Genomic DNA, 13,789 nt, shown 5'->3' with positions numbered 1-13,789 from the left:
TCTCCCCAAGTGACTACTTCCTACAGAGTGTGTAAGGGTCCCTGTGAGTGGTGGAGTAGAGAGTGTGCAGAGAAAGGAGAATAGAGATAGTTAGAAGAGAAAGAAGCATCTCCACTGGTCCACAGAATCACATAACTAAAAACAATAATGCAATACATACATACAAAGTTATACATAGAATACTGACATCTGGTGGTGAAACTCATATACAACCTCATCACCACCTTACTTTGGAGTATAAGGCTTTTGCGACAGGTGTCAGACAAGAAACAGAGAGAAGTTGTTTAAAGGGACAGTGTCTTTTAAAATGCCCCAATGCCTTGGTTCGGGTAAACCATGATCTATTAACCTACAGTAGCTGAGTAAATGAGGTGTGGGCTACAGCTTCTTTACCCTAGGCCACGCTTCATTGACTCAGCTGCTGCAGATTAAAGATTTATTACCCTATCCAAAGCACTGGGGGCATTTTAAAAGACGAACAGTACCAGCGGTTTTAGGGGGGGGGGGGGGATTGGTGGATTTAACCATAACCCTACAGGAAGCCATTATAGATTTGTCCTGCATCTACCGTGGTGGGGGGCACTTCTTTATTTCTGCTGCCACCATCTCTCACATTGGATCTCTGTCTCCCCAGGATCGGACAGTGGGGGACCACCTGGAAGTCCCTATGACCCATACAGATTACTTGACATAATGGATTGAATTAAAAGTTTTGGTCATTTCCTCGTTGAACCTGATTCTGGGAGTGCTCAATAAAACCAATATGGCGGCCCTGTCCACACACGCATGGGTTGGCACACGGCTTTTACTCAGATTCTTTTATTCATCTGCCGTGTTATGTAGCAGTACCAGAGCTGGGGGAAGTGACATTATATCACAAAGGAGATTTTTCCATTCTGGGAATCCAGGTTGCCCAGTGGGAGTAATGGCTGCCATGTTGACTGTCAGTCAACCTATATTTTTAGAGGTTTCTCTCCTACATCTCTTATTAGATTTCTTTTTACACTTTAGCAGAGGGAAGGGTTCTTCCCAAATATAGGAGGCTTCTACCTACGCCTAGTTAGAGCAAACCGGATTATCGCGATGATACACATACAACGCGACTATGGGCACCGTAACAGTAATATTTCTCAACTACGAAGCGTTTCCTCCATTCTTCTGGTGTATGAGACTCGTAACACAGTAATATTTCCCCTGGCTCCCCACCCCCTCCTGCCTGCCCGGTTCTCAGGCTCTCCCTATTGTCTGCAGTCAGGAAGCTAACAGGGTGCAGTTTGTCCTATAATGATATAGGATGGGGGGGCACTTTCCTGCATCTGACCTCACTCATTCTCTTATTGTATGATGGGGAAGGAGCTGCGCCGAGCCGGGAGACGTAACGGGATGTCAGCAAGCTGCTGAAACCCTTAATGCCTCCGACTATATGTCAAGCTGTCATGGGCACCCTATGGACTCTTCTAGCTCTGTCTTCTCTGGCGTTTTGTGGAGGTAAGACATGGCGGAAAGGGGAGGAGGTGAAACTGTGGGTGAGCTGTCGATGATGATGAAGTAGTAGTAGTAATAGTGGTAGTGCTAGTAATAGTAGTAGTAGTGGTGGCTGTGGTAGTAATATCAGTGGTAGTAATAGCAATAGTAATGGTGGTAGTAGGAGTATAGTAGTAGTAGTAGTAGTAATAGTGGTATTGGTGGTGGTGGCAGTAGTATCGTATTGGTGGTTGTAGTAGCAGTAATAGAATAGTAGTATTGGTAGTAGTGCTGGTAATAGTAGTGGTGGTGGTTGTATTGGTAGTAGTAGTAGTGCTGGTAATAGTAGTGGTGGTGGTTGTATTGGTAGTAGTAGTAGTGCTGGTAATAGTAGTGGTGGTGGTTGTATTGGTAGTAGTAGTAGTGCTAGTAATAGTAGTGGTGGTGGTTGTATTGGTGGTAGTAGTAGTAGTGCTGGTAATAGTAGTGGTGGTGGTTGTAGTAGTAGTATTGGTAGTAGAAGTAGTGCTGGTAATAGTAGTGGTGGTGGTTGTAGTAGTAGTATTGGTAATAGTAGTGGTGGTGGTTGTATTGGTAGTAGTAGTAGTAGTGCTGGTAATAGTAGTGGTTGTATTGGTAGTAGTAGTAGTAGTAGTGCTGGTAATAGTAGTGGTGGTGGTTGTAGTAGTAGTATTGGTAATAGTAGTGGTGGTGGTTGTATTGGTAGTAGTAGTAGTAGTGCTGGTAATAGTAGTGGTGGTGGTTGTATTGGTAGTAGTAGTGCTGGTAATAGTAGTGGTGGTGGTTGTAGTAGTATTGGTAATAGTAGTGGTGGTGGTTGTAGTAGTATTGGTAATAGTAGTGGTGGTGGTAGTAGTAGTATTGGTAATAGTAGTGGTGGTGGTAGTAGTAGGAGTAATAGTAGTAGTCATCTTATTGCTCTCATATTGCATTGATATGGTACTCATTCTTGAAATATAGACTGGGGTGGGTGGGGAGGGGATGCAGCACTGACAGAATTAAGGATTGCTGGTAGCGGAGGACAACAAGGAGCAGGATGTGGAGGTGATGGGTCAGGACAGGAATAGCAGAATGTGGATGTGAGATGACTGAAGACACGTTGAAAAGTTTTGGAGAGCTAGGAAGCCTGAATTGTCCAGAAATCAGATCTGCTCTAAAGTTTCATGGTAGATGTTATTGGATCATTGTACGGATGCACAGTATCACTTCTCATGTGCTGCACAGTATCACTTTTTACATGCTACATTCTAATGCACACCATGCATAATTACAGTATCCTCCTTTCCTCGGTTGCACAGTGTCACTTCTCTAGTACCGAATAGTATATACAATCCATTAGCTTCTCTATCCTCACAGCACTCTGATCTATTGCACAGTATTACTTCCCCTATGCATTGCCCTGAAGCCCCCTGTGAAGTATAAGACACCCGTATTATATGATAGGTGCGGCCCTTGTTGTAGATCTTGCATTCAGGCCCAGTAGCAGATTATGGTTTATCCTGCATTACAGCGACCTGGTGTAAATCACACTGCCCGAACATCAGCTCCATGTGATCTATACATAAAATTCTACTGATTTATTTGATGTTTAGATAAATGCACAGTATAATGTTTGTTTGTTTCTAGATTAAGCTCCACAGTACTACTTCTCTTACTGTGCACCTGATATCTGTTCAATACACTGTTACATCACTGCACAGTACAACTTCTCTATTATATTACTGTATTTACATAGTAATTGTCATAGTATCACTTATCTTGAACTGCTTGTATAATTTGTTTTTCTCTGTACACAGTACTACTTCTCAAGTTCCCTATACACAGTACTACATGTCAGGTTCTCTATTCTGTCATTGTGTTTATATAATAGACACTTCACAGTACAACTTCTCCTATCTGTTCAATGTAATGCTTACATCCCTGCACAGTACAATCCCTAACACTTTCTGTACACAGTACCATCTCTCACACACTCACAGTACCACTTGTCATGTTCTCTGTACACAGTACCATCTCTCACACACTCTGTACACAGTACCATCTCTCACACACTCTGTACACAGTACCACTTGTCATGTACTCTGTACACAGTACCACTTCTTACTCTATACACCATTACCATGTCACACACGCTCTGTACACAGTACCACTTCTTACTTTCTCTCTATACACCATTACCATGTCACACACGCTCTGTACACAGTACCACTTCTTACTCTATACACCATTACCATTTCTTCTCAAATTCTCTATACACAGTATTACTTCTCATATTCTCTCTATACACAGTACCATGTCACACACTCTGTGCACAGTACCACTTGTCATGTACTCTGTACACAGTACCACTTCTTTTTCTCTATACACCATTACCATTTCTTCTCACATTCTCTACAAACAGTACCACTTCTAATATTCTCTCTATACACAGTACCACTTATCATATTCTCTGTATACACAGTACCACTTCTAATATTCTCTCTATACACAGTACCACTTATCATATTCTCTGTATACACAGTACCACTTTTCATTTTCTCTCTATACACAGTACCACTTATCATATTCTCTGTATACACAGTACCACTTCTAATATTCTCTCTATACACAGTACCACTTATCATATTCTCTGTATACACAGTACCACTTCTAATATTCTCTCTATACACAGTACCACTTATCATATTCTCTGTATACAAGGTACCACTTATCATATTTTCTGTATACACAGTACCACTTTTCATTTTCTCTCTATACACAGTACCACTTATCATATTCTCTGTATACACAGTACCACTTCTAATATTCTCTGTATACACAGTACCACTTATCATATTCTCTGTATACACAGTACCACTTATCATATTCTCTGTATACACAGTACCACTTATCATATTCTCTGTATACACAGTACCACTTCTCATATTCTCTGTATACACAGTACCACTTATCATTTTCTCTCTATACACAATACCATGTCACACACGCTCTGTGCACAGTACCACTTTTCATATTCTTTATACACAGTACCAGGTCCTCTATTGTCTATACAAAGTAACACTTCTCACTTTCTCGCTATACACAGTAGAACTTCCCACATTCTCTCTATACACAGTACAATTTTTCATGTTCTCTCTATGCACAGTTCCACTTCTCACTTTCTCTTTATACACATTGTAACTTCTTCTCACACTCTCTCTACACAGTACCTTTTCTCAATTTCTCTCTATACACATTACAACTTCTCACATCCTCTCTATGCACAGTACCACTTCTCACTTTCTCTCTATACACAGTACAACTTCTCACGTCCTCTCTATGCACAGTACCACTTCCATGCATTGTACTCAGTATTGCCTGGCGCTGTGTATAGGTGCATCTACACATTAGAATAACAGAGGAGGCTGGAGGGAATATATAGCTACAGGCCAGGTGCTGTGGTCAGTGTAGACAGGAACAGCAGACAGGACAGGATACAGCTGCAGAACATCGCGCCTGACCACAAATAGCAGAGAGAATAAATCAGGGGTAAGAAACGACCTCAGGAAGTCATCACACGGAAGGTGCGGAGAGAGGAGAGTCCTCAGGTCAACAACAACAACAAAAAATGTAAGGACAAGAACCCCCACTGTGCATGATGTTGTGGACCACCGTCTCTACACATCACCTGGAGTTGAACAAAAAGTTGTGGGGTTTTTTTCTTATTATTTTTAACAAAAGTGAAACAAAATTCTAAGTGTTCTTAACATCAAATTAGACCTGGTGAGATGCAAACCTCTAGTAGGCTTCCCCTACCCTGGCCTGCCAATATGCCACCTGCCGGGTTACACCAGCATCTTGGCACCAATGATGCTCTGTGCCTCTGAAGGGACCCAGTGACAGACCCATGAACATAGACCGGGCTGGGTACATCCAGAATAGTGGCACATAATAATGTGGGTGCCCAAACCGCCCACCTCTGATCATAAACTGCTAGATGGCAAGTGGCACTGGACATGCGATTGACAAAGTGCTGACAGGTGGACGGGACTTCCGGCACAGGTGGAGTCTCTAATACACTGCCAGAGACAGAAAGAGGGGTGTCTCATAAGGAAAGCAGCAGCAACAAAAGGGAGAACATGTGAGAGGTGTTTGTTTTTCTTTTCCTTTACTCATGGGGGGACAGCCATCTACTATAGAGGGACTACACAGGGGGCCATCTACTATAGAGGGACTACACATGGGGCCATCTATTATAGGGGAACTATATCAGGGCCCATCTCCTATAGGGGTAGTACACTGGGGGCCATCTACTATAGAGGGACTACACAAGGGGCCATCTATTATAGAGGAACTACACAGGGGGCATCAGGGGGCATCTATTATAAAGGGACTACACAGGGGGCCATCTATTATAGAGGGACTACACAGGGGGTCATCTACTATAGGGGGACTGTATCAGGGCCCATCTCTTATAGGGGGACTACACAGAGGGCCATCTACTATAGGGGGACAACACAGGGGGCCATCTACTATAAGGGGACTATACCGTGGCCCATCTACTTTAGGGGGACTACACAGGGGGCCATCTACTTTAGCGGGCTACACAGGAAGCCAACTAATAGCTGGACCACACAGAGTTGGCCATCTACTATAAGAAGACAGCACAGATGGGCCACCTACTATATAGAGAATGCACAGAGAGGGCACCTACTATATAGAGAATGCACAGAGGGGGCCACCTACTATATAGAAAATGCACAGAGGGGGCCACCTACTATATAGAGAATGCACAGAGGGGGGCACCTACTATACGGGAACTGCACAAACAGGGCCATCTGCTATATGAAGACCTATAGTAGATGTCACATTAACATCACAGCAGACTAACATAATAAAGGTGTGCGCAGCCTCCCTCTCCCCTGCCCTATTACAATCTATCAGAGGTTAGGATAGGCTACCCAGCTGTTAGATCCTCTTTAATGTCAGTCAGATGTGTTTATACCTATGGTGGTTTAAATAGGAAGTAGAAAAAAAAGAAAGTGAATGAAAGTAAATGACTCTGATCAGAGATGACATCACCCATGATTCACTAGATGTAGTTGTTCCTTATGTTCTCTATGATGGTGTCTGATCAGTCTGGAGAGTGAATATACTTGTATAACTGGGCACTGTACTATACTATATTACAGCACTGTATGGCGGTATTATTGGTATTTTTTTTAATTATTATTATTTCAGCCAGCGACAAATCTGATACGAAATGTATTTGGTTGGTTTATGGTAAACTGCTTACATGGCACCATTGACTAGTCGGGACTTTTCATCTAGATGGGAATTTGTGAGGCTAAACTTCTGAAAGCTTAAGGGTAGCTTTACATGTAACAGAATCGCAGCAGATTTCATGAAATCTGCTGCGATTCCTCTCCTGTGAGTTTTAAAAGGTTTACATACTCACAGCCCGGTACGTACATTACCTGTCCGCACTCCATCTTGTTCTGTGGCTCCTGACGTCCTGACATCCCTCTCAGCCAATCAGTGCACTGCACCATCGCACCCGCTAATTGGCTGAGCGGGATGTCCACACACTGGGAGCCATAGAACAAGATGGAGTGCTGACAGGTAATGTATGTACCGGCTGCGGGGGTTAAGGGGGTTGCCGCTTCCATATTCGCAGCGGGATGATAATTCCGCTGTGAGTATGTAATCCTTTTGAAACTCACAGGAGAGGAATTGCAGTGAATTTCATGAAATCTGCTGTGATTCTGTTACATGTGAATCCACCGCAAAAAAACAAAAAAGTGTTGGCTTTCCGTTTGGTAAATCTGGGCCGGGGTTCGGTTATGTTCCCACACAGTATTTTGCTCCTTTTTGAGCCATAAACAGCAGTAAATGTGATAAAAGTAAGGTGGACTAATACACACCAAAAATTTAGCCCGTGTACAACCATAATAAAGGAGTTTACTTGTTTCTTATGTGGTGTTTGCTCGTTGCTAGTACTTGGCCAGTTATGGTGATTGTCGTGACGCCATTGCTAGTCCAGCACACAGGTGTGATGTTGGTACCTGCTTTTAGTGTGGCCAGTCTGTATCCCCAAATGGTGCAGGACCCGCCGGGCTGTGATGGGTCCCTTGGGTTCTTGTCACAGTAGTCCTGAGGCAATCGACCCACCCGGACTATCGGTACCGCCACCCACAGAAAGGGGAAAATTAACTCAAGGTGTGGGGCTAGTGTGTATAGGTGCTGGTGCAGAGGAAAAGATGACTGAGTCCCAGTGATGAAAAATATGACAGCTTTACCATACAGTCTCTTGAGAATACAAAACACTTTGGCAGCAAATATAAAATCTCTGTACGGACTCTAGTGTTTGAACTCAGTTGAGCGGAGGAGATGCTGGAAAATGTAGAGTAGACTAGAGGTAGTTGTAGCGGTGCTTAGAGAGTTTAGAGTAGAGTGGAGCAGCGTAGAGGAGAGGAGTTTGTCAAGGGAGTCCTAACCCACTTGAGAGTGAAAGAGATACTTGTACCCGTGTTGTCATGATTGTGCCTGAAAAGGCATCAGTGCCACCCTCTGCGGTGAAGATCCGACCTCTGTGCCAAAGACTGCACTTTTGGCATTAAGTCCGTTCCTGGTTTTGTTCTGTTCTTTGCTTATGTCTTCTGTGATCCGGTCCATGTTTTTTCAGTTCTCCCTGCACTTTCCTGTGGCTCACTCACTAATTGTCTCTGCTGTGTTCTGATTGACAGGTCTCTTCACCTCTGGCTTTCTGTGATTCTCTTGTGTGTTTCTCCTGCTCTACCTATCAGCTTGGAGTCCAGGACTTCTGTTGCCTTATAGCTGTCTCTCTCCCTTCAGTCTGGGCTCTTTATAGTTTTGTGGAGCTTGTCTGTTCAGCTAGATCTAGCCTTTTTGCCTTCAGTCTGTATTCCTGGTTTCCTGATCCCTTTGCTTGTTTCTTGTCATTTTTTGTCTTTTGGTTCTGTGTCTTGCTTTGTCCTCAGTGTATCTTGCTTAGTCTTAAGTTTACCTCGCTTAGTCCTCAGTGTGCCTCGCTTAGTCCTCAGTGTTCCTTGCTCTGTCCTTAGTTTATATTGTTTGTGTCTCTGGCTTCTGTTTCTCCGTTTGCTCTATTTGTCTGGTATTGCACCTAGTTCCTAGTGCCTTGTCCTAATATCTCCTTACCGTGTGTATTAGTGATTCTGACCTCTAGATTTCATTACCTCAACCTTGTTTCTGGATTCTGACTCTGTACTTCTTCTGCCCAATTGTTGCCAACCTTGCCCGCCGACTATTCTTTTGTTGTTTGAGTTTCGTCTTGTCTTGTTTTGCGTTTGCCGCCCAGTTGTCCGCAGCTATTTAGAGCTGTTGTGGCAGGTAGGTAGGGACAGCGTTGGGGGTGTTAGCCATAGAGCCCACTTGTCCTGTGTATTTGTTCCCCGGGACACTGACATGTATTAAACTAATGTCTTACCACCTTCTGCCCTACAGTGTCAAGCCATCCGTCCCATAAGGGCCATACAAGCCCCAGTCTTAGCCACCTGGGTGAAGCTACGTGTCCAAGTCTTCCTGGTTTTACTTGCACTGCGAGGTAGAATACGTAGACCTTCTGGTAGCCTTGTTCTATCCAGGCTAGTTCCTCTTGTGTTGTAGGATACTGCCCTGCACCTTTTAGTCTGGTTCACAGAGTGGGCTAGGATTGTCCCTGACTCTTCTCCCTTGGTAGTGTCTAGCACTGCTTAGTAGATATAGTGGATTGACTGGAGAAACTGAGTGTCTCTGGTTGCTTCTTCATACACGTGTTTCAACAAACTCACTGATACACTGTCTGAACTAGACTTGTCCCGGACAAGGGTCCTGGCAGAGCCAGGCCCTGGCTTGGCTAAAGCAGGGACATCTGCTCTGTGTGTCCTCTTCCCATGAGAATTTGGCTAGAACTGGAGCTACACCTCCTCCCACCAAGTGACTACTTCCTACAGGGATATGTAGGAGACCCTGTGAGTGGTGGAAAGGAATATGTGCATAGAAAAAGAAGAAAAGTGAGCATCTAGAAAGAAGGAGCATCTACACTACCATTCAAAAGTTTGGGGTCACATTGAAATGTCCTTATTTTTGAAGGAAAAGCACTGTACTTTTCAATTAAGATAACTTTAAACTAGTCCTAACTTTAAAGAAATACATAATATACATTGCTAATGTGGTAAATGACTATTCTAGCTGCAAATGTCTGGTTTTTGGTGCAATATCTACATAGGTGTATAGAGGCCCATTTCCAGCAACTATCACTCCAGTCTTCTAATGGTACAATGTGTTTGCTCATTGGCTCAGAAGGCTAATTGATGATTAGAAAACCCTAGTGCAATCATGTTCACACATCTGAAAACAGTCTAGCTCGTTAAAGAAGCTACAAAACTGACCTTCCTTTGAGCAGATTGAGTTTCTGGAGCATCACATTTGTGGGGTCAATTAAACGCTCAAAATGGCCAGAAAAAGAGAACTTTCATCTGAAACTCGACAGTCTATTCTTGTTCTTAGAAATGAAGGCTATTCCATGCGAGAAATTGCTACGAAATTGAAGATTTCCTACAACTGTGTGTACTACTCCCTTCAGAGGACAGCACAAACAGGCTCTAACCAGACTAGAAAAAGAAGTGGGAGGCCGCGTTGCACAACTAAGCAAGAAGATAAGCACATTAGAGTCTCTAGTTTGAGAAACAGACGCCTCACAGGTCCCCAACTGGCATCTTCATTAAATAGTACCCGCAAAACACCAGTGTCAACATCTACAGTGAAGAGGCGGCTGCGGGATTTGGGGCTTCAGGGCAGAGTGGCAAAGAAAAAGCCATATCTGAGACTGGCCAATAAAAGAAAAAGATTAAGATGGGCAAAAGAACACAGACATTGGACAGAGAAAGACTGGAAAAAAGTGTTGTGGACGGATGAATCCAAGTTTGAGGTGTTTGGATCACAAAGAAGAACGTTTGTGAGACGCAGAACAAATGAAAAGATGCTGAAAGAATGCCTGACGCCATCTGTTAAGCATGGTGGAGGTAATGTGATGGTCTGGGGTTGCTTTGGTGCTGAATAAGGAAGGCTATCACTCTGCACCGCCATGCCATACCCAGTGGACAGCGCTTGCTTCCTTCTTATTCTCAGTCGCTGCAGGCGCTATTACACACACAGATAGGGAGCGGAAGGAAAGGGGGGAGCTGCAGGACGGTCTGCCTGGACCATCCTAAGGGTCCTATTAGAAAAAGCGATTTTTAACGATTAACAAAAATGAGCACAAATGAGTTTATCATTAACCTGAAATCGTTCATAATATTACACAGAACAATAGTTGTTAGTTACGATCTTTCCTATGATTCTGTACTCCATCTGATCCCAGCAAATGAAAAACGATGTGAAATTACACCGATCGATTAGCGAATGAATATGGAATTACAGCGAATAAATAACACTGATTTTGGTGTCAGCACCAAACGAACGATGACTGATTTCTCGTTGGTTGTTTGATCGATGCCTGCATTTGCGATTATCGTTTAAATTTAAAATAATTTTGACAGGTCATGGCAACGATCAGCCGACATTGTGCATGTCAGCTGATCATTGCCTTTTAACATGACCTATTACAGAAAACGATTCTCGGCCGGAACAGCCAGTAATTGAACAATTACGTCCGATAATCGTTTGGTGTAATACGGTCCTAAGGATGAAATGTTCTCGATCCTGAGAATTTCTCATCCTCCAGGATTAAAGTCTTTCCTCCCAACCACTCCTCTGCCTCTCCATACAATCTTCCTGCTCTTCGAGATCCTCTCTGTGTCCTATACCTCTCTGTATCCCTAGAACTTCTGTATCTCTGTTTACTTAGTTCCCACACAAAACAGGAAAACAACAGGAAGAGCCGCGGCCCTCCACATCCCGCCGGCTCCTTGTCATGTGACAGCGCGGCCTACGTCACTGCCCGGCACTCACTTGTCACCAGCGACATCTCCTTATCATCCATACAGTTCCTATCTGTAAACTTTCTTATCTGGAGGATATTTGCTTTACTCCATTCACTTACTACAGAGAGACGGAGTCTGAGTTCTTTTGTCAATGTGTATGCACTACAGCATTTTTTTGCACAAGCCACATTTGCTCCTTTTTACTTTTCATTATAGTGGGTGGGATGATCGGGGGGCGGGGGGGGGGGGTCTACTCACAGCCCAGAAGATTTACAGAAATGATAGAATTGAATGAAGCCATAAACTGGGGGAAATCTATATCAGCTCATAGACGCCATACATTTTAATCTGTAGTGCATGGACAGACACGGATGCAACAAACTTCCTAATAGAAAGTGCCGGGAAAAAAAATGGAGATTGACATGGGGTTATATAAAAGAAAAAAGAAATGATACTCACCTGCCCTGATTCCCTGCAGTTGCTGCTCCTGATCCCCGCTGCTCACTGCTGCCTCCGGGTTTCTGGCACAAGTCAACTCCACAGGCTCTTTACAACCTCTACCTGAGGCGGTAATTACCAGAGCAGGAAAATCCTGGGAGGTCAACTCATCGCAGAAAACAGTAGGCAGCTGTGGGGATTGTGAGCCATGGGAACGGCAACTGCAGGGAATCAGGGCAGGTAAGTGTCATTTGTTTTTATATCAGTAAATTCTAATTTATTTTTCTGGGGCTAGAGTGCCTCAGTTTGAGTGTGGTATTGTAGTTCAGTTACATTGAAGTGAATGGAGCTGAAACGTAATACCACACACAACCTAAGGACAGGGGTGGCGCTGTTTTTGCAAGAAAGTAGCTGTGATTTTTCTAATCCTAGATAAGATAACCCCTTTAACTAAAATTCCAGTGTTTAGGAAAGCTCCCTATAGTCAAAAATGAAGGAGGTGATCAGATATAGTTTATACTTCTAAACTACACACATACGTAGGTGATAAAGACAGTCACATGGAATATAACCAGAGCACTGTGCTGTTCACACAATATTGGAGGTGGAAGACTCCACCAATTATGACCATCCGAACCCGATAGTTCGGCATTTGATTAGCGGTGGCTGCTGAAGTTGGATAAAGCCCTAAGGCTATGTGGAAAACACGGATATAGTCATTGGCTGTATCCATGTTTTCCAGACAACCTTACAGCTTTATCCAAGTTGAGCAGCCACCGCTAATCAAATACCGAACGTTCGGGTTCGGATCGACTCGAACCCGAACCTGGTTCGCTCATCTCTAGTAACAAGTAATTGAGATTAAGTGATTAAGAAAAGGATACAAGGTTTTCAAATTTTTTTTTTTAAAAATCTAAAACTGCTGAGTGTGGGGTTATTTATATTCGGTACTTTGTAGGACCACCTTTCTCTACATTCACAGCTTCAGGTCTTTTGGGGTCTCTGCCGGCTTTGTACATGTAGAAGACGGCAGCCAGAGGCCTTCTCTAGGTCTTCATGGCAAATCTGTTAGTACAGCCTGTCTATAGCAGAGGGAAAATGCCATAATTCAATACAATAGCACAGCACTGAATTGTATATACTATCCAATTATTACTAATAAAGTCCCCCTGATCTAATGAAGAGAGGAACCATCTTCTCGTGGCTCCACTGTAGTGCAGACCGCTGGGGTCTTGTGGGATTTTCGCCACTTAAAGGGGTTATCTAGCACTACAAAAACATGGCCACTTTCTTCCAGAGACAGCACCACTCTTGTCTCCAGTTTGGGTGCAGGTTTTGTAACTCGGTTCCATTGAAGTGAATGGAGTTTAAAGAACTGGAGACAAGAGTGGTGCTGTATCTGGAAGAAAGCGGACATGTTTTTGTAGCACTGGATAACGCCTTTATACTTTAACTTTAAACTTAAAAAATCCAGGGCTGCATTCATACTTCTCCTAGAATCATAAATTTGTTGGCTTATATTTAACATATTCCCTACCATTTACTTTAATGGAACTGACTTACAAAACCTGCTCCCAAACTAGAGACGAGTGGTGCTGTCTCTGGAGGAAAGTGGCCTTGCTTTTGTAGTGCTGGATTACCCCTTTAAGACAGGATTTAACTTAAGATCAAGGTGGTGTTTTAATGGTGGACCATAAGGCATGTACTTCCCCATCTTGCCTTGTCAAACCCCAGGGACATAAAGTATGGGGGGAGGGGGGGGGGGGGGACTACGCGTACTATAGCCTTCACATACTATTATCTGTAGTAATCCCTAAGTTGATGAATAAATACATGTATAAAGATTTGGCTGCCACAATAGGAAGTGAGCACAATGGTCGAATGTTACTGGCAACACGTCCGTATCCGGGGCTAGAGACAGACAATAGTGCTGAACAAAG

At 43.5% G+C, this 13,789-nt stretch overlaps 1 protein-coding gene across 1 annotated transcript in view; it reads left to right on the top strand.

Annotated features, from left to right (window-relative positions):
- Positions 1 to 1,351: 1,351 nt before the first annotated feature.
- The window catches only part of NOTCH4 (notch receptor 4), a 42,596-nt gene continuing 30,158 nt past the window's right edge, over positions 1,352 to 13,789 (top strand). Inside the window, exon 1 of the mRNA XM_069944266.1 lies at positions 1,352 to 1,488. Within this exon, the coding sequence (XP_069800367.1) occupies positions 1,410 to 1,488 (79 nt within the window). The 5' untranslated portion in view covers positions 1,352 to 1,409. The remainder of the gene's footprint in view (positions 1,489 to 13,789) is intronic.

This window comes from Dendropsophus ebraccatus, chromosome 10, assembly GCF_027789765.1.
Source record: "Dendropsophus ebraccatus isolate aDenEbr1 chromosome 10, aDenEbr1.pat, whole genome shotgun sequence".
Taxonomy (NCBI): Eukaryota; Metazoa; Chordata; class Amphibia; order Anura; family Hylidae; genus Dendropsophus; species Dendropsophus ebraccatus.
Note: the sequence above shows the minus strand (reverse complement) of the source record. Positions and strands in the feature narration are given on the sequence as shown.